The sequence below is a fragment of the Epinephelus fuscoguttatus genome, linkage group LG10, assembly GCF_011397635.1.
Source record: "Epinephelus fuscoguttatus linkage group LG10, E.fuscoguttatus.final_Chr_v1".
Classification (NCBI taxonomy): domain Eukaryota; kingdom Metazoa; phylum Chordata; class Actinopteri; order Perciformes; family Serranidae; genus Epinephelus; species Epinephelus fuscoguttatus.
Window position 1 is genome coordinate 11568597 of NC_064761.1, and position 23783 is coordinate 11592379.

At 40.8% G+C, this 23783-nt stretch overlaps 1 protein-coding gene across 21 annotated transcripts in view; it reads left to right on the plus strand.

The window, feature by feature from the left end:
- LOC125895616 (complement factor H-like) overlaps nucleotides 1-23783 on the plus strand; it is an 85608-nt gene that overhangs the window by 26522 nt on the left and 35303 nt on the right. For 3 of the 21 annotated variants that reach the window (XM_049587609.1, XM_049587608.1, XM_049587604.1), the window contains exon 20: nucleotides 23029-23208. The exons of 15 other annotated variants lie outside the window; for them this stretch is intronic. In XM_049587609.1, the coding sequence (XP_049443566.1) occupies nucleotides 23029-23208 (180 nt within the window). Of the gene's footprint in view, nucleotides 1-32; nucleotides 386-23028; nucleotides 23209-23339; nucleotides 23619-23783 lie in introns of those variants that run through there. 3 more of the 21 variants (XM_049587607.1, XM_049587593.1, XM_049587592.1) reach the window with 3 other exon arrangements.

The window sequence follows — 23783 nt, forward strand, 5'->3', positions numbered from 1 at the left end:
ATAAAATGCTGCTCATCTTTTGTCTCTTCCAGAACCCTGCACTGTGGACAGAGACGCCATGAACGCACATAATATTGCCTTCAGATATACATATGACGATAAGCTGTATTCAGCCCATAATGATGAAATCGAGTTCATGTGTAAAAGAGGAAGAACACTTGTTGGTAGATATGGCCTGCGTCAGAAGTGTGTTGATGGTGTGATACACCTTCCCACTTGCCAGTAAAGCTTTTTAGTCAACTGGATATGATAAACATGAGCTGGCTGGACAAACATGTAAATGATTAATCAAAGTAAACAGTTAGACCAGTGATGTCCTCCTGATGCAGTGTCTACACTTTAGTGTTGTGTGCAGTCATTTTAATAAAACATATATCTTCCCTCAGTCTGTTTTGTGCCTCTGTATGTATGATGAGAGCAAAGTCTATGTCTTGATTTGTTTTTAATGTGCTGAGAGGAAGATTCAAGCCAGCTTTTCTGGAGAAAAGTGTTCTTCTCTGGAGAAGAAAAATACATAACAGCACAATAAATTACAAACTCAGATTCAAACTCCACACATGCTGCCAGCCACACTTCTAACCTGGAAGCCTCTTGCCGTGAGGCAGCAGTTCTAACCACTGCACCACCGTGCTGACCACCAACTATATTTTAAGAGACTTTAACCTCCCATGTGCAGCTGTTTAGAATATCCCAGGTTGGGTGATATATCAGTTATGCTCACTGTATCATCAGCTTATATATATGTAACATATATAAAATGATCATATTGCGAACACACATCACAACATTTTTTAAAGCATGAGACTCATGAACTCACGACTCATTCAGACCTCTCTCACCAGAGGGATAGTGTATGAGAGGCATGTGCTTTTGTATCTGCAGGACAGACCACAAGGCCATAGTCATGGGGTCATCACTGAGAGGGAACAAATCTATTTTTAGCATATTTGAATATTTGGGTGGAAGTTTCTCTTCCAATATGTAATGTAGTTACTGCCTTGCTAAACCACGACTATTAAGTCGCATTTTGTGACCTCAGAGCACCAGTGCAACTTGCAGATATCAAGATATGAACTGGAAAATTGTTTGTTTCTCTCCTACTGACAGTGAATAAATCCTCATGTTTAATGGTACCACAGTAACAGTTTAACTGTTAATGATTTTAACACTAATGTGAGCAGACAAGGCATGTTTCTGTATCTGCGGAGCTCCAGATCATAACTTTTTTGTCACATTTTGTGACCATAGAGTACCAATGTGACTTGCACACATCAATATATGAACTAGAGAGCTCTTAGTTTGTTTCCAACACACAGTGAATAAATCCTCCAGTTTAACTGGGTGGTTTAACTTTCTGCTAACTCACAGTAAAAACATCAACACTTGAGGCCCAAGACCAGTCAGGTGTTTCAGAATAAAAGCCCCAGTGGTTCAATATTGATTTATTTCACTATAAAAAATACTTAAATTTATTATGACAGCATTTTCTGTAACTTTATCAGAACAGTATATTTAAATCTAATAGGCCTATATCACAGTAGCTATTATATTTATTATTAAATTATTCTAACTGTAGTTTAGTTTATTATTCATGTAGTCATCAGCAGTTTAGAGGAGATTTCAAAAAATATTATGTATGGCCACAGCCTAAACATATTGCAATATTGTTTATAGGCCGTATCACTCAGCCTAAGAATACTCTTGATACTCTAAATCTGCCACAGAGGTACGTCTGAGAGTGAAAACTGTGCCAACCAACCTGAGTCTTTGTATATCAGTAACACACCTTAAATTCATGAACAAAAGTTCATTTTCTCACATGCTTCTATGGTGAATGAAGAATCCAAAAACAGAGAAAGTTCTTGATGAACTGGTAAATAAAGAGGGCTGTGTTTAACAATAGCAACACTATATGAAAACATCTGTTCACAAACCCTTACACGGCTCATGCAGTATAGTCTGGAGGCAGACATTACTGTCAAGATTATATTAAACCCAAACAAGCAAGTTTTTCAATATGCTATATATTTTATATCATCTGTTGTGAATATCATTCTGTTAATATTTCTATATTGTAGACCTTTGAAAAAATACACACCAGGAATAAAAAGGAAAGAGAAAACAGTGAACCTGAAAATACACCATCAGAAAGTCTGATAATAAAATGGTATCGGTCAAACAATTTGTTGCCCTTTATTAATTGTTGGTTTTGGTCTTTTCATTGATCCAATTTTTCCTCATTTGTAAAACAAGAAACTCATCAGACTCATCTTTTAAATATTTTAGAGTTAATACTGACTTGAAGCACAATTTGCCTTGTGTTATGCCCAGTCTAGGGGTGTCTGAGACACAACATGAAAGGCCCCATCTTCCCCAAGTCCCAAGTAGCCACAAGGATACAAATATGTGGAATGATCAAATAGTTAATTTATTACAATAAATGGAATAACAGAAGTGAGTGAAATAATAACTTCAGGGTGGACTAAGGCCAAAATAACTAACAAAACAATTCTATCAAGGGAGTAAGTAAATAACCTAACAACCTAACCAAACAATAAGAAATAAATGACAAAAAAATCTTACCTCCCTAATTAAATAAAAAGGAGAAAAAAGGGTTAGCAACAAAACTGGCAGTCCACCCCTACTTAACAATATATACAAAAATGCTGTTTCACTACAATACGACAATACTACAATATGTGTGGCCAGTTGGGAGAGGAGGAAGGTGAGGTCTGCCTGCTAGCTCCCGCCATATTGGTCCTTGAAAAAAATCGAACGCCCTCAGCTGCAGCCAATCGCAAACGAGGACAGATTCAATCCACCAATCCCTGCCAGGCTGTGGCACACATCTATTTGCATATAGACAATACAAGAAGCAGAGAGACAACATGCATGGAAAAACACAGCACATGCAGTAAAAACACAAACAACTTAAGACAACAGTCGTAACACTTGCGATAAACGGCCGAAACACCCAATGAATCTGGGGTACACAACTGACGATGTGTCGTACTGCTGGCACCACGTGGACCACGTGACGTGGTCATCACCAAATTCCACCCCGCCCAAGAGGAAATTTCCAAATTGTTGTGCTGAATCGTTAGGGATCTTAACACCCAGTCCTTTTAAGTAATGTAGTTAGTAATCCATGTGTCTTTTCAGGAATATTTCATATATCATTCATGTCTATATTTTTTTCGTACTTATATATCAATGCACATTTTCACATGGTATGTATACTTTCATTGTTTATATATATACTTTAATATATATCTGCTTCTATGTTCTTTAGTATTGTTATGTGTGGGTTGCTTTTTATGTCTATGTACATGTGTATGTATGTTTTTCTTTTCATATTTCAATGTAAATTTTAACAAGGTTAGTATGTTTTCAATTTTTCTTCTTAAATCTTTGTATGTTTGGGTCTTTCTACTTCTCTGTGTTTGTATGTATGTTTTTCTTTTCATATTTCAATGTAAATTTTAACATGGTAAGTATGTTTTACATTTTTTCTTCTTGAATGTTTGTGTGTCGGAGTCTGTCTGTATTTTTTATGAACTGCAGGTAGTAATCCATGTGATTTTACAGGCATTTTTAATGCATCACTCATGTCTCTATTTTTCCTATTTCTATATCAATGCACATTTTAAAAAGGTATTTATGTTTTCATAACTTTTTCATATGCTAAACTAGTTCTCTTTTATGGTTTTTGTATTTTTATGTATGGATTGCACTTTTTTATGTCTCTATGTACTTTTTACCCATGTATGTTTATAAGTGAATATGTACTTTTTTGTATGTCTGCTTTTATTCATGCAGATATTTTTCTTATATATAATAATATTAATAATAATAATAATAATAATACATTTTATTTGTTAGGGCGCCTTTCAAGCCACTCAAGGTCGCCTTACAGCAAAGATAAAACACAGCATACATAATAATATTGTCATAACATTCATCATAACATCATAACATTGTCAACAAAACGTCATACAATACATTAAAGTAGAGGGGAATACAGTAAGACAGTGTAATGCATATGATCAGGTGGAATGGGCAAGTCTGAACAGATGTGCTTTGAGTTTGGATTTGAACAGACTGACAGTTGTGGTGTTGCGGAGGTCAAGGGGGAGTGAATTCCAGAGCTGGGGAGCAGAGCGGCTGAATGCTATGCTCCCCATGGTAGCCAGGCGGGCAGGGGGAATGGAGAGGTGGATGGAGGAAGAGGATCTGAGTGTGTGAGCGCGTGTGGCAATGTGGAGGAGGTCAGACAGGTATGGAGGGGCTAGGTTGTGAATGGCCTTGAAGGTGAGCAGTAAAATCTTGTACTGGATATGGTGTGTGATGGGGAACCAGTGGAGCTGCTGGAGGACCGGTGTGATGTGGTGAGTGGATGCGGTCCTTGTGATAATACGAGCTGCTGAATTCTGTAGCAGTTGTAGTTTATGGAGAGTTTTTTGTGGAAGGTCGAACAGGAGGGAGTTGCAGTAGTCAAGCCGGGAGGTGACAAGACTGTGGACCAGAATGGCAGCTGTGTGAGGTGTGAGAGAGGGGCGGAGGTGGTTGATATTGCGGAGATGGAAGTAAGCTGACCGGGTTATGTGGTTGATATGAGAAGTGTAAGAAAGTGTGCTGTCGAGGATGACTGAAATATGTATTTCAGTGCATTATGTAACAAGGTAAGTATGTTTTACATTTTTTCTTCTTGAATGTTTCTATGTTTGGGTATTTCTCTTTCTCTGTGCATATGTATGTATGTTTTTCTTTTCATATTTCAATGTAAATTTTAACAAGGTTAGTATGTTTTACATTTTTCTTCTTAAATCTTTGTATGTAACCCTGTGGATTTTTGGTAATACATCAGTGTTACAACTTCACATACCGTTGTGCAGTTTAATCCATAACAATGCATAATATTGACTGTAGCTGAAATTTGAGTGAAATGTATAGTGGAGGGGTATACAGTAACATCAAATGGAAACACTCAAGTACAGGTAACTCAAATTATTACCAAAGTACAGTATTTCAGTAAATATACTGAGTTTCATTCCCACATTGTTTGTATTCATAAAAAACAGTAGAACTGTCAGTAGAACTAGAACACATTCCAGTCTTTGTGACATCACGGTGCAACACACCAGGGTCTGTAAGTATAAGAGGACACACATGCTGCGGTCTTTGTTGCATCGCGATGTAACACCAGAGTGTATATATACAGGGGGACACATTTTCACTCTGATTTCAACAGAAACCCTTTGATAGTCGAGAGAGTTCTTTCAGCAGAGCTATGACTACTTTTTTGCTTGACTTTTTAAGTCCATGCACTTGGGACCTTCTGAAGTTTGTTTGACTGATGAAATGTAATGCATTTTTATGTCTCTCTGTACTTTTACAGTACCTACTGTATGTTTGTTTTATAACACTAATCCTGACAGGGTGCAGTTTTCTGTCCCTGATCTCCATGTTTTTCCTTTTGTTTCCCCTCTCTTGTGTTCCTGTGTGTCCCCAGTCTGTCTGTCTGTCGTCTCGCACGTGTGTATGTGTGTGTGTGTGTGTTTGCAAGGCTGACCTACCTGTGCAGGTGTTTATCCACTAGTCAACCACCAGCACTATATCTATGCAGCTCAACTCTTCACTCCCACAGGGGACGCCTGGACAGCTCTGCAGCTCGAGGCGGACCGCGGCAAAACACTGCCAAAGCTCTGCTGACCGTCAGTCCACACTGATCCTACAGATCAGACTGACAACCTAGCATGATGCTAATTTCCTTTGTTTTGGTTTTATTTTCCTCGACGGTGGTCAGGGTTCCTTCGAGTCTCCCCAGTCGTTTCCTGTTGATATGAAGACAAGGTATCAGGCTGTTTGGCTTAAGAAGTTGAATTTCTATCAAATATAGCTTGAACTGAAATGGAGTTGAACTGGGAGAGAATAGACAGAGGACAAAATCTTGTGTTATGACACTTAAAAGGAGGGTTGGGCTCGTGTTGAGGGTTCGACACGTGAAGGCTTTAAGTAGGGGTGCCTGTAGAAATGACCTCAGTAGTACCGTCTGCTAAAGATAGCTTTAACCTGTCTAGACACCTGCAAGTCACCTAGTTAGTGTTTAGTGGGAAAGGTGTGGAAAAAGTTTGACTCTTTAAGCTTTTGCAGCCAGGAGGTATCCCTTCATGTTGGCAGGTTGATGCTCACTATGTGTTGAGCCGGTTGGGGAGTGGCTCTGCGGGGGTTTTTAAACTGCACTCTGGGAGGCGTAAGTAGTCTCCCCGGTATGTAGCCCTGGCCTTTCGGAGCCTCTGCTGTCTGAGTGTTTGGACCTGGGGGGAAGGCTCAGTCCCGCTCTTATACTCCTGCATGATGATAGATGTCAGTGCAGGAGGCAGGCCATCGCCATCCAGTGGACCTGTTCCTCTGGAGCTTAGGTGGCTCCCATTGGATAGCAGAGTGTAAAGATGACGGGCCGGTCTTCAATGCTGCCAGGGGGTGGGAAGTCTGCGTGCCAGTCCGCCTCAGATCTCACTTCAGGCTTCCGGTGTGTTCCATGTAGGATGTTGTGGTAAGATACACACACCACAATTCACCAATCTGACCTGCAGACTAATTGGGCTTTTACTGCTACCTCAGCCTACTCTTCTGTTCTATTCTAAGTGGGTATGTATTTTTTTGTATGTCTGGTATTATTCATGCAGGATTCATGCATATATGTTTCTAAATATATTTCGATGTCATTTTTAACCAGGTATGTATGTTTTCTAATTTTTCTACTTGTATGTCGGGTTCTATTTGTATGTTTTATGTCACATGGGCTGCCAAATGACCACACAGAGCCACCATGCGACACACACCCAGGTCTGATCAGCCTGCGGCGGGCCATCCTTGGTAGAGGGTGTCTTGTGATAAACGGCCGAAACACCCAATGAAGCTGGGCTACACAACTGACAATGTGTCGTACTGCTGGCACCACGTATGTCTGCTTTGATTCATGCAGTATTCATGCATATATTTTTCTTATATATATTTATTTCAGTGTATTATGTAACAAGGTAAGTATGTTTTCCTTTTTTTTTCATGGATGTCGGGTTCTGTTAATATTGTTATATGTATGTATTAATCCATGTGTTTCTTCAGGCATTTTTCATGCATCATTCATGTCTATATTTTTCATATTTATATATCAATGCACCTTTTGACAGGGTATGTATGCTTTAATTGCTGGTTTTTTCATATATTTTGTTATGTGTTTGGGTATTTTTATGTCTATGAGCACATGTATGTATGTTTTTCTTTTCATATTTCAGTGTAAATTTTAACAAGGTTAGTATGTTTTCCATTTTTTCTTCTTGAATGTTTGTATGTTTGGGTATTTCTACTTCTCTGTGTTTGTATGTGCTAATGTTTGTGTGTCCAAGGCTGTTTGTATTTTTTATGAACTGTAGGTAGTAATCCATGTGTTTTTTCAAACATTTTGTCTTATATATATTTCAATGTGTTGTGTAACAAGGTATGTATGTTTTTCATTTTGGTATATTTAATGTGTGCCTATGAATATTTTATATGAATTTTTATATGTGTATCTATGTTTTTCAGAGATTTTTTTTGTGTGTTTGTCTGGTCCTGTTTGTATTTGTTATGTAGGTATTACTCTTTTTTTTAAGGCATTGTTCATGTCTACATTTTTCGTATTTACATATCAATGCATGTTTTATGAAGGTATGTATGTTTTCATCACTTTTTCCCTATATTTTGATATATGTGTCTTTGTATGTTTTTTCTGTGTTTTTATGTATGGATTGCATTGCTATGTCTCTGCTTAGTTTTTACCTATGTATGTTTATAAGTGGGTATGTATTTTTTTGTATGTCTGGTATTATTCCTGCAGTATTCATGCATATATGTTATATGGGCTGCCAAATGACCACACAGAGCCACCATGCGACACACACCCAGGTCTGATCAGCCTGCGGCGGGCCATCCTTGGTAGAGGGTGTCTTGTGATAAACGGTCGAAACACCCAATGAAGCTGGGGTACACAACTGACGATGTGTCGTACTGCTGGCACCACGTGGACCACGTGACGTGGTCATCACCAAATTCCACCCCACCCAAGAGGAAATTTCCAAATTGTTGTGCTGAATCGTTAGGGATCTTAACACCCAGTCCTTTTAAGTAATGTAGTTAGTAATCCATGTGTCTTTTCAGGAATATTTCGTATATCATTCATGTCTATATTTTTTCGTACTTATATATCAATGCACATTTTCACATGGTATGTATACTTTCATTGTTTATATATATACTTTAATATATATCTGCTTCTATGTTCTTTAGTATCGTTATGTGCGGGTTGCTTTTTATGTCTATGTACATGTGTATGTATGTTTTTCTTTTCATATTTCAATGTAAATTTTAACAAGGTTAGTATGTTTTACATTTTTCTTCTTAAATCTTTGTATGTAACCCTGTGGATTTTTGGTAATACATCAGTGTTACAACTTCACATACTGTTGTGCAGTTTAATCCATAACAATGCATAATATTGACTGTAGCTGAAATTTGAGTGAAATGTATAGTGGAGGGGTATACAGTAACATCAAATGGAAACACTCAAGTACAGGTAACTCAAATTATTACCAAAGTACAGTATTTCAGTAAATATACTGAGTTTCATTCCCACATTGTTTGTATTCATAAAAAACAGTAGAACTGTCAGTAGAACTAGAACACATTCCAGTCTTTGTGACATCACGGTGCAACACACCAGGGTCTGTAAGTATAAGAGGACACACATGCTGCGGTCTTTGTTGCATCGCGATGTAACACCAGAGTGTATATATACAGGGGGACACATTTTCACTCTGATTTCAACAGAAACCCTTTGATAGTCGAGAGAGTTCTTTCAGCAGAGCTATAACTACTTTTTTGCTTGACTTTTTAAGTCCATGCACTTGGGACCTTCTGAAGTTTGTTTGACTGATGAAATGTAATGCATTTTTATGTCTCTCTGTACTTTTTACAGTACCTACTGTATGTTTGTTTTATAACACTAATCCTGACAGGGTGCAGTTTTCTGTCCCTGATCTCCATGTTTTTCCTTTTGTTTCCCCTCTCTTGTGTTCCTGTGTGTCCCCAGTCTGTCTGTCTGTCGTCTCGCACGTGTGTATGTGTGTGTGTGTGTGTTTGCAAGGCTGACCTACCTGTGCAGGTGTTTATCCACTAGTCAACCACCAGCACTATATCTACGCAGCTCAACTCTTCACTCCCACAGGGGACGCCTGGACAGCTCTGCAGCTCGAGGCGGACCGCGGCAAGCCACCGCCAAAGCTCTGCTCACCGTCAGTCCACACTGATCCTGCAGATCAGACTGACAACCTAGCATGATGCTAATTTCCTTTGTTTTGGTTTTATTTTCCTCGACGGTGGTCAGGGTTCCTTCGAGTCTCCCCAGTCGTTTCCTGTTGATATGAAGACAAGGTATCAGGCTGTTTGGCTTAAGAAGTTGAATTTCTACCAAATATAGCTTGAACTGAAATGGACTTGAACTGGGAGAGAATAGACAGAGGACAAAATCTTGTGTTATGACACTTAAAAGGAGGGTTGGGCTCGTGTTGAGGGTTCGACACGTGAAGGCTTTAAGTAGGGGTGCCTGTAGAAATGACCTCAGTAGTACCGTCTACTAAAGATAGCTTTAACCTGTCTAGACACCTGCAAGTCACCTAGTTAGTGTTTAGTGGGAAAGGTGTGGAAAAAGTTTGACTCTTTAAGCTTTTGCAGCCAGGAGGTATCCCTTCATGTTGGCAGGTTGATGCTCACTATGTGTTGAGCCGGTTGGGGAGTGGCTCTGCGGGGGTTTTTAAACTGCACTCTGGGAGGCGTAAGTAGTCTCCCCGGTATGTAGCCCTGGCCTTTCGGAGCCTCTGCTGTCTGAGTGTTTGGACCTGGGGGGAAGGCTCAGTCCCGCTCTTATACTCCTGCATGATGATAGATGTCAGTGCAGGAGGCAGGCCATCGCCATCCAGTGGACCTGTTCCTCTGGAGCTTAGGTGGCTCCCATTGGACAGCAGAGTGTAAAGATGACGGGCCGGTCTTCAATGCTGCCAGGGGGTGGGAAGTCTGCGTGCCAGTCCGCCTCAGATCTCACTTCAGGCTTCCGGTGTGTTCCATGTAGGATGTTGTGGTAAGATACACACACCACACTTCACCAATCTGACCTGCAGACTAATTAGGCTTTTACTGCTACCTCAGCCTACTCTTCTATTCTATTCTAAGTGGGTATGTATTTTTTTGTATGTCTGGTATTATTCATGCAGGATTCATGCATATATGTTTCTAAATATATTTCGATGTCATTTTTAACCAGGTATGTATGTTTTCTAATTTTTCTACTTGTATGTCGGGTTCTATTTGTATGTTTTATGTCACATGGGCTGCCAAATGACCACACAGAGCCACCATGCGACACACACCCAGGTCTGATCAGCCTGCGGCGGGCCATCCTTGGTAGAGGGTGTCTTGTGATAAACGGCCAAAACAACCAATGAAGCTGGGCTACACAACTGACGATGTGTCGTACTGCTGGCACCATGTATGTCTGCTTTGATTCATGCAGTATTCATGCATATATTTTTCTTATATATATTTATTTCAGTGTATTATGTAACAAGGTAAGTATGTTTTCCTTTTTTTTTCATGGATGTCGGGTTCTGTTAATATTGTTATATGTATGTATTAATCCATGTGTTTCTTCAGGCATTTTTCATGCATCATTCATGTCTATATTTTTCATATTTATATATCAATGCACCTTTTGACAGGGTATGTATGCTTTAATTGCTGGTTTTTTTTCATATATTTTGTTATGTGTTTGGGTATTTTTATGTCTATGAGCACATGTATGTATGTTTTTCTTTTCATATTTCAGTGTAAATTTTAACAAGGTTAGTATGTTTTCCATTTTTTCTTCTTGAATGTTTGTATGTTTGGGTATTTCTACTTCTCTGTGTTTGTATGTGCTAATGTTTGTGTGTCGGAGGCTGTTTGTATTTTTTATGAACTGTAGGTAGTAATCCATGTGTTTTTTCAAACATTTTGTCTTATATATATTTCAATGTGTTGTGTAACAAGGTATGTATGTTTTTCATTTTGGTATATTTAATGTGTGCCTATGAGTATTTTATATGAATTTTTATATGTGTATGTATGTTTTTCAGAGATTTTTTTGTGTGTTTGTCTGGTCCTGTTTGTATTTGTTATGTAGGTATTACTCTTTTTTTTAAGGCATTGTTCATCTCTACATTTTTCGTATTTACATATCAATGCATGTTTTATGAAGGTATGTATGTTTTCATCACCTCTTCCCTATATTTTGATATATGTGTCTTTGTATGTTTTTTCTATGTTTTTATGTATGGATTGCGTTGTTATGTCTCTGCTTAGTTTTTACCTATGTATGTTTATAAGTGGGTATGTATTTTTTTGTATGTCTGGTATTATTCCTGCAGTATTCATGCATATATGTTATATGGGCTGCCAAATGACCACACAGAGCCACCATGCGACACACACCCAGGTCTGATCAGCCTGCGGCGGGCCATCCTTGGTAGAGGGTGTCTTGTGATAAACGGTCGAAACACCCAATGAAGCTGGGCTACACAACTGACAATGTGTCGTACTGCTGGCACCACGTGGACCACGTGACGTGGTCATCACCAAATTCCACCCCACCCAAGAGGAAATTTCCAAATTGTTGTGCTGAATCGTTAGGGATCTTAACACCCAGTCCTTTTAAGTAATGTAGTTAGTAATCCATGTGTCTTTTCAGGAATATTTCGTATATCATTCATGTCTATATTTTTTCGTACTTATATATCAATGCACATTTTCACATGGTATGTATACTTTCATTGTTTCTATATATACTATAATATATATCTGCTTGTATGTTCTTTAGTATCGTTATGTGTGGGTTGCTTTTTATGTCTATGTACATGTGTATGTATGTTTTTCTTTTCATATTTCAATGTAAATTTTAACAAGGTTAGTATGTTTTACATTTTTCTTCTTAAATCTTTGTATGTAACCCTGTGGATTTTTGGTAATACATCAGTGTTACAACTTCACATACTGTTGTGCAGTTTAATCCATAACAATGCATAATATTGACTGTAGCTGAAATTTGAGTGAAATGTATAGTGGAGGGGTATACAGTAACATCAAATGGAAACACTCAAGTACAGGTAACTCAAATTATTACCAAAGTACAGTATTTCAGTAAATATACTGAGTTTCATTCCCACATTGTTTGTATTCATAAAAAACAGTAGAACTGTCAGTAGAACTAGAACACATTCCAGTCTTTGTGACATCACGGTGCAACACACCAGGGTCTGTAAGTATAAGAGGACACACATGCTGCGGTCTTTGTTGCATCGCGATGTAACACCAGAGTGTATATATACAGGGGGACACATTTTCACTCTGATTTCAACAGAAACCCTTTGATAGTCGAGAGAGTTCTTTCAGCAGAGCTATGACTACTTTTTTGCTTGACTTTTTAAGTCCATGCACTTGGGACCTTCTGAAGTTTGTTTGACTGATGAAATGTAATGCATTTTTATGTCTCTCTGTACTTTTTACAGTACCTACTGTATGTTTGTTTTATAACACTAATCCTGACAGGGTGCAGTTTTCTGTCCCTGATCTCCATGTTTTTCCTTTTGTTTCCCCTCTCTTGTGTTCCTGTGTGTCCCCAGTCTGTCTGTCTGTCGTCTCGCATGTGTGTATGTGTGTGTGTGTGTGTTTGCAAGGCTGACCTACCTGTGCAGGTGTTTATCCACTAGTCAACCACCAGCACTATATCTACGCAGCTCAACTCTTCACTCCCACAGGGGACGCCTGGACAGCTCTGCAGCTCGAGGCGGACCGCGGCAAACCACTGCCAAAGCTCTGCTCACCGTCAGTCCACACTGATCCTACAGATCAGACTGACAACCTAGCATGATGCTAATTTCCTTTGTTTTGGTTTTATTTTCCTCGACGGTGGTCAGGGTTCCTTCGAGTCTCCCCAGTCGTTTCCTGTTGATATGAAGACAAGGTATCAGGCTGTTTGGCTTAAGAAGTTGAATTTCTACCAAATATAGCTTGAACTGAAATGGACTTGAACTGGGAGAGAATAGACAGAGGACAAAATCTTGTGTTATGACACTTAAAAGGAGGGTTGGGCTCGTGTTGAGGGTTCGACACGTGAAGGCTTTAAGTAGGGGTGCCTGTAGAAATGACCTCAGTAGTACCGTCTACTAAAGATAGCTTTAACCTGTCTAGACACCTGCAAGTCACCTGGTTAGTGTTTAGTGGGAAAGGTGTGGAAAAAGTTTGACTCTTTAAGCTTTTGCAGCCAGGAGGTATCCCTTCATGTTGGCAGGTTGACACTCACTATGTGTTGAGCCGGTTGGGGAGTGGCTCTGCGGGGGTTTTTAAACTGCACTCTGGGAGGCGTAAGTAGTCTCCCCGGTATGTAGCCCTGGCCTTTCGGAACCTCTGCTGTCTGAGTGTTTGGACCTGGGGGGAAGGCTCAGTCCCGCTCTTATACTCCTGCATGATGATAGATGTCAGTGCAGGAGGCAGGCCATCGCCATCCAGTGGACCTGTTCCTCTGGAGCTTAGGTGGCTCCCATTGGACAGCAGAGTGTAAAGATGACGGGCCGGTCTTCAATGCTGCCAGGGGGTGGGAAGTCTGCGTGCCAGTCCACCTCAGAGCTCACTTCAGGCTTCCGGTGTGTTCCATGTAGGATGTTGTGGTAAGATACACACACCACACTTCACCAATCTGACCTGCAGACTAATTAGGCTTTTACTGCTACCTCAGCCTACTCTTCTATTCTATTCTAAGTGGGTATGTATTTTTTTGTATGTCTGGTATTATTCATGCAGGATTCATGCATATATGTTTCTAAATATATTTCAATGTGTCATTTTTAACCAGGTATGTATGTTTTCTAATTTTTCTACTTGTATGTCGGGTTCTATTTGTATGTTTTATGTCACATGGGCTGCCAAATGACCACACAGAGCCACCATGCGACACACACCCAGGTCTGATCAGCCTGCGCGGGCCATCCTTGGTAGAGGGTGTCTTGTGATAAACGGCCGAAACACCCAATGAAGCTGGGCTACACAACTGACAATGTGTCGTACTGCTGGCACCACGTATGTCTGCTTTGATTCATGCAGTATTCATGCATATATTTTTCTTATATATATGTATTTCAGTGTATTATGTAACAAGGTAAGTATGTTTTACTTTTTTTTTCTTGTATGTCGGGTTCTGTCAATATTGCTATATGTATGTATTAATCCATGTGTTTCTTCAGGCATTTTTCATGCATCATTCATGTCTATATTTTTCGTATTTATATATCAATGCACCTTTTAACAGGGTATGTATGCTTTAATTGCTGTTTTTTTTTCATATATTTTGTTATGTGTTTGGGTATTTTTATGTCTATGAGCACATGTATGTATGTTTTTCTTTTCATATTTCAGTGTAAATTTTAACAAGGTTAGTATGTTTTCCATTTTTTCTTCTTGAATGTTTGTATGTTTGGGTATTTCTACTTCTCTGTGTTTGTATGTGCTAATGTTTGTGTGTCGGAGTCTGTTTGTATTTTTTATGAACTGCAGGTAGTAATCCATGTGATTTTACAGGCATTTTTAATGCATCACTCATGTCTCTATTTTTCCTATTTATATATCAATGCACATTTTAAAAAGGTATTTATGTTCTCATAACTTTTTCATATGCTAAACTGTATGTCTCTTTCATGGTTTTTGTATTTTTATGTATGGATTGCACTTTTTTATGTCTCTGTCTACTTTTTACCCATGTATGTTTATAAGTGAATATGTACTTTTTTGTATGTCTGCTTTTATTCATGCAGTATCCATGCATATATTTTTCTTATGTATTTCAGTGTATTATGTATTTTTATGTCTCTCTGTACTTTTTACAGTACCTACTGTATGTTTGTTTTATAACACTAATCCTGACAGGGTGCAGTTTTCTGTCCCTGATCTCCATGTTTTTCCTTTTGTTTCCCCTCTCTTGTGTTCCTGTGTGTCCCCAGTCTGTCTGTCTGTCGTCTCGCATGTGTGTATGTGTGTGTGTGTGTGTTTGCAAGGCTGACCTACCTGTGCAGGTGTTTATCCACTAGTCAACCACCAGCACTATATCTACGCAGCTCAACTCTTCACTCCCACAGGGGACGCCTGGACAGCTCTGCAGCTCGAGGCGGACCGCGGCAAACCACTGCCAAAGCTCTGCTGACCGTCAGTCCACACTGATCCTACAGATCAGACTGACAACCTAGCATGATGCTAATTTCCTTTGTTTTGGTTTTATTTTCCTCGACGGTGGTCAGGGTTCCTTCGAGTCTCCCCAGTCGTTTCCTGTTGATATGAAGACAAGGTATCAGGCTGTTTGGCTTAAGAAGTTGAATTTCTACCAAATATAGCTTGAACTGAAATGGAGTTGAACTGGGAGAGAATAGACAGAGGACAAAATCTTGTGTTATGACACTTAAAAGGAGGGTTGGGCTTGTGTTGAGGGTTCGACACGTGAAGGCTTTAAGTAGGGGTGCCTGTAGAAATGACCTCAGTAGTACCGTCTACTAAAGATAGCTTTAACCTGTCTAGACACCTGCAAGTCACCTAGTTAGTGTTTAGTGGGAAAGGTGTGGAAAAAGTTTGACTCTTTAAGCTTTTGCAGCCAGGAGGTATCCCTTCATGTTGGCAGGTTGATGCTCACTATGTGTTGAGCCGGTTGGGGAGTGGCTCTGCGGGGGTTTTTAAACTGCACTCTGGGAGGCGTAAGTAGTCTCCCCGGTATGTAGCCCTGGCCTTTCGGAGCCTCTGCTGTCTGAGTGTTTGGACCTGGGGGGAAGGCTCAGTCCCGCTCTTATACTCCTGCATGATGATAGATGTCAGTGCAGGAGGCAGGCCATCGCCATCCAGTGGCTCCCATTGGACAGCAGAGTGTAAAGATGACGGGCCGGCCTTCAATGCTGCCAGGGGGTGGGAAGTCTGCGTGCCAGTCTGTCTCCGAGCTCACTTCAGGCTTCCGGTGTGTTCCATGTAGGATGTTATGGTAAGATACACACACCACACTTCACCAATCTGACCTGCAACTCTGGAGACTAATTGGGCTTTTACTGCTACCTCAGCCTACTCTTCTAGTCAGGCAGCTTAGCAAAATAATGAGGACGTGCTGGACAAAAGCACCAATTTTTTTCCATATGTTCTTCATCATCATAACTTTCAATTTAGAAGGGGAGCCATTTCATCAAGATGGTGGAAGGCGGCCATCAGATGTCTAAAAGTGCTAAAGGCCAGGCTAGTTTTCAGTGAGCAGTAGCCTAGTTTGGTATTTTAGGCTAAAAAAAAATTGTAGTTGAGTTGCAGAACGGTACATGTGCATGTGAAATTAACATTTTCGTCAAAATAGATTTTCAGTATTGGTTGAAGTTACTTTTTCAGACTGTAATTGGTCATCATCAGCTGTCGTATCAGTATCAGTATCGGCAATTCAGGCCCTGTCTTACTTAGCATCGGATCGAAACCAAATTTTGTGGTATCGCCCACCCCTATAAGTCAACTCATACTTTGGGCTCTAGTTTTGCAGACCGGGTGAGGCGGAGGCACAGCGCACCTGCGCTTTTCCATCTGGGTGTGGCCAGGAGGACTTTGCAAGTTTGGCAAACCGTGCGTGCTGGCTCAGCTACTCGTCTTTCCCACCTCTGTCCCTCCTACCTGCGCAAGTCGGAAAGAGGGTGAAGAGAAGGTGTGGAGTGGGTTTTACACACATCACACCAATCAAATGAGCCCCTCTCCTCGCCCTTAAATGCACCATGCGAAGGCGTAATGAGAGTTTACTCAATTCACCTTTGCAGTAGAGAGCAGCAGCGTCAGACGGCCAAACTTCTCCCAGGAGGAAACTGATATTTTCGCCCGGGAGGTCTGCTCGCAGTGTCCGAATATATGGAACTGCGAGCAGACCTCCACTGGCTGATGATGCAAAGGTAGCCTGGGAGGAGGTCACCACAATTGTAAATCAATGTTGCGTTTCTCTGGTGTGCGCACGCTCTCTCTTTCTCTCTTGCAATTCACTCTGTTTCTTTTCTTTTGACTTTTCTAAGATGACAGATGCTGAATATATACTCCCTATAGAGAATGTGAAGGTACGTCACGCCGCTTTGCATTGTAGGGCGTCAGCGCCATCTTTAGAGGAACGCGAGTGTAAAACGGGAAGCTAACTCTTCAAGCCAGCTCAACATTTTAAGTAATCATGGTCGGACAGTACTGCTGCATTAAAAACTGCCACAGTCGATCACATGATACATCTGGCAAAAAGCTGGACAATGGAATCCGCTTTTTCTCCTTTCCTAAGTGGAAAAAACCGAAGGCCCGCAAGTTGAGGAGCTGACAAAAAGACAACGAATCAGGTGGGTTGCAGCAGTAAGGAGAACAAACATCGCATTTAACAGTATTCCTGAACATATGAGAGTATGTTCTCTTCATTTTCAGTCAGGTGAGTACTCTGGTGTTTTGCTGTTACATATTGGTGTCTAACTTTGGCCCAGAGTGTGTGTGTATGGTAACGTTAAATATGTGTATGTCTGTGTCTGTGTATGTTTGTTGACGCCAACATTACTCAGTGTTCTCCACTTTAGATTGTGATCCAAACTATCTTCAACTTTGTTTCTATTTTAATGAAATGTTTGTGAAATGTTAGTATTTGCATTATTGGGTTTAATTTACACTTATTTCTGTATGCATAGGATAACCTGCATATGAAATGCTGGAAACTCATCCTGATTGGATGCCGTCTTTGCTTTTGGGGCACAGCGAGGTGAAAGTTCCTGACAAAGACAGATTTGCACGTCAGCTGAAGAGACATAAAAACCAAGATGAGAAGACAAAGGAAAGGGCAGGGGACAAAGTGGTGGACAGAGTAGAGGAGAGCTCACAAGGAGAGGAGAGGATGGCGCAACTTCAGGTGGAGGACCGAGCACAACAAGGAATGGAGGAGCGGTCTCATCAAGGAGAGGACAACACACAAGAAGAAGAGGAAAACGGGGCACAACATGAAGCGAGCACAGTGCCACATCCTGATGGCCAGTGTGAAGAGGATTGTGAGATGTGCAACCTTAGGTGTGATGAAATCAACCATCTACTGGAGGAAAATAGAAATCTGAAGCGTAAACTTGCTGAAAGAGAAATGACAGAGGAGTTTCTGAAGTGTGATAACAGAGTAAAATATTACACCGGACTTACAAATTATGAAAGCTTTTATTCCTTGTTGTGCTATGTAACTCCCCTTCTGCCACAGGGGCAAAGAAAGCTTACTCCGTTTCAAATGCTACTGATCACTCTCATGCGTCTGAGATTGAATCTGCCATTGCAGCACATCGGTCACCTATTTGATGTGCACAGAGGAAGAGTGAGTGCTGTATTTCAACAAACTATTAATGCTCTGTATGCACGCCTGGCTCCAATGGTGCATTGGCCAGACAGAGACACTTTGCAAGCCAGTATGCCACATAACTTTGTTGAGACATTTGGGAATCGAGTAGCTGCCATTATAGACTGTGTTGAGGTTTTTATTAAAAGGCCATCCAACCTTCATGCAAGGGCACAAACATTTTCACATTACAAGCACAGCCACACACTTAAATACCTAATAGGTATAACTCCTCAAGGAGTGATTTTGTTCATTTCCAAAGGTTGGGGTGGAACAAGTGACAAAAGAGTAACAGAGAACTGTGGCTTTCTGGATAAACTTCTGCCAGGTGACATGGTGTTGGCAGATCGTGGTTTTGACATCAGGAAGAGTGTGGGGATGATGTGTGCTGAAGTAAGAACACCAGCATTCACAAAGGGTCAGCGACAGTTGGATGCAAAGGATGTGGAATAAACAAGATCCCTCGCAAACCTGAGGATCTACGTGAAGAGAGTCATCGGTGTTGCGAAACAAATACCAGATACTGTCTTCAAAAATCCCCACTGACATGGTTTTGCCGTGTGAAGGTGAGCAAGTCACATTATTGGACAAAATTGTTGTGATTTGCTGTGCTCTCACAAACTTGTGTCCGACTGTTGTGCTGGGACAGATACCTTCACAATCACCTACGCCTACATTGTAGTGTTTGAAAAAAAAAGACTGTCAGGTAGCTGAGGCTACTGGTGAAAACTTTGGTTACTGTTACTGGTATGTTTTCATAGATAAATAAAAAAAAGATCTTACAAAGGCATTCAAATGTGTCTGTCTTTCATTTTACTCATCCAACAGGTAATAATGAAGAATACCCATATGACTAGCTAGGTCTAGCCGATATTTTATTGCCTCTTTTTTATCATGTTTATCAGTGTAACAGGAAGATTTTCTAGTTGAAGATCTTCTATTTTCTAGTTGATGAATAAATATTTGTGGATGATCAATGAACACAAACTGATCTCAGGCTGGCTGACATGAATACTTTATTAACATTGTTATTTCAACATATTATTTATTTTAACATTCATATTTACATCTTTCAATAAGTCAGAAAGGTAATGACTTAAGACGGAATCAGTTTTGCTACGACACTCTTTATCCTGCCCTGACATTTAGGGGTGGTCTTTTCTCTGTGAACTACCACTTGGTGCGCTGAGAGGTGTGCAGAGCTAAAATGTTAATTATCACAACTCTATAAAGTCTAGCTTTAACTGTGGTTATCAGGTGGCATTTAGTGTTAACACAGGAGGCAGTTGGCCTATTGTAGAGCCCAGCCAGACATGAACTTATGACTTTGAGCAGGAGCTACAAAACCAGATGTCATCTGCTGCAGGTGCATCCTTGAGTCCAACACATGTTAAATGAAACCACTGGATTTTGCAGTTTTCATTATCACATGCAACCATGTCATCTTTATGTTCTGGTCCATGACACAGACACCATTGTCTTTCCGTCCCTCTTTTTCCCCTTCTTCATGCTGTGTTGTTGCAGTTCCTTCAGAGGCCTTCTCTCTGACACTTGGGACACTGGCTTAGTGTAGTGCTGTGCAACCAGCTCTGGCAAAGATACTGCTGTGAAAAAATGTTGTGCCTTCTGTAGGTGTGCCCTCCAAAACTCAGGGTTTGGCAGTATACGCAGAATAGCACAGTCTTTGAGTGTCCATACTACAAAAATCACAGTACTTACTATCTGTAACAAATATTTGTGTTTGGACTTGTGCATAGTTGGGGTGTCCATGTTTTAGTTGTAATCAACAAGCTGAAGGCAGAAGTTACTGTCTTTGGCCAAACAAGCATCATGGATGGTGCTGTATTTGTATTTGGAAGGACATTTAATCTCTATGCAGCCTTTACCACAACAAATGCACCTCACTGTGCCATCTGGTGATGCTCCTACTTCAGGGAAAGTGGGGTTGATAACTGACTGTTGTGTTGTCCTCTGGTTTTTTCAGTGTACGTCTTCATTGCCTCTCCTTCATTTGTTATGCCCCAAGACATATCAGATGTGGTACATGTGTTGTCCTTAAGATTACAAACCTTTTTTTACTGTTGACAGAGCTGGTGACTTCAAATCCATTGCATAAACAGCATGCATATTGGAGGCTGTAATCCTGCCAGCTCACGCAGAAAACCACAATGAGGATTTCTGCTGTTTTCGTGTGCACTTTTATATCTGTTCTGCTTGTTTCTCTGACACTTCAGCTTGTGATTTTAGTGACTGGCAGTGCTGTTCCAGAACTGAATACTCACATCTAACAATACTAGTGTCACGTAGAGAGACAAGAGATTTCGGTTTTGTTACAGGCTGCACAGGATCTCTGAACTCCTCACAGTAGTCTGGCAGCACACTCAGTATTGCAGCTTTGCCACCGGTTGCTTTATGGAGATCTGCATAGAAGTTTTTCAGTTCCAAAGGTGTTGGTGATGGTAGTGGTGTGCTGATTTTCCTGGCACGAGTCCTCAAGCCGGGCCTGCTGTCAGTCTCACCATCCAGGAGTCTGTTCAGGGATTTTCGGGAGGAGGCAGCAGAAGTGTAATTTATGTGATGACTCTCAGCAGCATGCACTTTGTTGACATTACCAGGTAGGACTTCCCTGCACCGGACAGTAGCTTCCACTTTGAAAAGTAGGGCACCAATGTGTCTCGCGAACACCAGCCATGCACGATCAATGAGCTGCCTGAACTACACCAGTTGAGCTGAGTATAACCCAAGCCTTCAGAGGAGCCTCGTTGAGATGCTGGGAGTGCATGACCTTTGACAGAAAAAGAAACAACAAAGATCCATGATCCACAAGCTTTAGGCAAATTGTTTTTTCTTTTTTTACATTTCATGTCATATCATTACATGTCTGGGTTTTTTTTGTTTGTATATAATGGTTGTATATATTGTACTCTTGCTTATCGAAATAAACTCTTTCATTCAGTCATTCATTCATCCCCGACAAAAACAGTGCATCCTTACCTTTGCTAGTACGACTGTGTTCGCTGAGTTTTCTGGCTTGTGAATGAGTAAATCTTGCACCCATCCGCTGCAGAACTGCTCATGGGCTTCTAAAGATTTATAACTTTTAAATTCTTGTAAAGTATATGCACTCAGTCCAAAAACCAGATAGTTTACAATGTCAGGATACGTCAGTGGCGGGAGTACAGCGGGGTCTTGACTCCAGTCCTTGGCCGTTATATCGTAGGGATCGACATTGTTAAGCATTTGCAGCTTCTCTATGTACCTTTGCCTCGCGATTAATTTGAGTTTGTCGCGGTAGGGACCTCTGTCATTTTCTTTGCCCTTCTCCATCTCCTTTGCTTCATGTTCGTATTCCCTTTCACTGCTTTGTTTACACCCGCGTTCCTCTAAAGATGGCGCTGACGCCCCACAATGCAACGCACGTGACGTCACCTTCACATTCTCGATCTGATGCGGTGGCTGTTTGTGGTTGGCTGAGAGGGATGTGAACTCATTAGTTTGCAGCTGTGTTAATCAAGTTGGGTTGGGTTTCCATTACGCGTGCCAAACGGTGCCAATCCCCTTTGATCTGACATCAGATGTGACGGGACAGTTGATATAGAGATACATTTATGTGCTGATTGCAGATAGTTGCATTGAATAGTGGTTTTGTGGCTATTTATTGCATTGTTAATGTGCCTGACATTCTGGAAACCTGCCTGTGAGGTTTTGGTGACATGTGCACACTGTCCGCCGGTCAGCCAAACTTCGGCTTACACCAGCTGTGCTCCGCCTGCGCTGACAGTAGACCTGGTTTCAGATGGCGAGCTTTTAGCACACCTTTGGCAAAGCCTTTTGGCAAGAAACTGTCAGTGCGCCAAGCTGGATCTGTCGACACCTCCCCCTGCTGCACCGCCACACCCATCTCAGCACACCTTGGTCTGCCAAACTACCAAACTGAGCACAACTCGGGTTGCGCCGCTCGAAACTAGCTCTGCGCGGGGTTCGCCACCCTGCACCACCCTTCGCCACACCGGGAAACTAGAGCCCATTATGTCACTTTAGGAACATTGGTAAGATACATATAAAACATGCTAATGTAATGTATTTGTGGTTTGCAGAAATGTACAGCACCAACATTTTCTTCTGGGGACTGGACTGTTTCCACAGTGCGCTGCAATCTCAGAGGGCTTGATTTGCTCTGTATACTCTGTGTTTTGCTTACATATTATCTTTGTGCTATTTATTCCTGATAAATAGTAGTTATTTTGAGTGCTTCTCAGTGTTTCAAGTTTCATAAAAATGACTGTAACATTGATTCAGCTTTACCATAAAGTTGAATTAACACCTCTGGAGAAGTGATCTTAGCAAGACCCGAACATTAAAGCCATCATGAAGATGGGACTGACTGCAGAACTGCTTTATTAGACTGTATTAGTTTTGACTAGGTGTATCTAATAAACTGGCAGTGTATACATATACAGGCTTCCATGGAAATGACTCATTTGTTTGTATTTTTGTGGTTGTTTAAATTCTTTTAGCTCCTTTGGGTTGTGGGAGACCACCATCACTTCTAGATGGAGACATCAAGACATCTCTTCAGTTCCAGTACAGACATAATGACTGGGTTGAATACATCTGTCAGAGTTACTACACTATGGAGGGTCGGCCTTACAAAACCTGCATCAATGGTGAATGGACTGGACAGATGAGATGCCTCAGTGAGTTACAACTCCCTTTATATTTTCCACGTTGCATCCTGTGAAGATTCAGCAAGAGCAATAATCAAATATGCAGTATGCTGCAGTCATTCCCCATTGATAAAATGCTGCTCATCTTTTGTCTCTTCCAGAACCCTGCACTGTGGACAGAGACGCCATGAACGTACATAATATTGCCTTCAGATATACATATGACGATAAGCTGTATTCAGCCCATAATGATGAAATCGAGTTCATGTGTAAAAGAGGAAGAACACTTGTTGGTAGATATGGCCTGCATCAGAAGTGTGTTGATGGTGTGATACACCTTCCCACTTGCCAGTAAAGCTTTTTAGTCAACTGGATATGATAAACATGAGCTGGCTGGACAAACATGTAAATGATTAATCAAAGTAAATAGTTAGACCAGTGATGTCCTCCTGATGCAGTGTCTGTACTTTAGTACTGTGTGCGGTCATTTTAATAAAACATATATCTTCCCTCAGTCTGTATGTATGATGAGAGCAAAGTCTATGTCTTGATTTGTTTTTAATGTGCTGAGAGGAAGATTCAAGCCAGCTTTTCTGGAGAAAAGT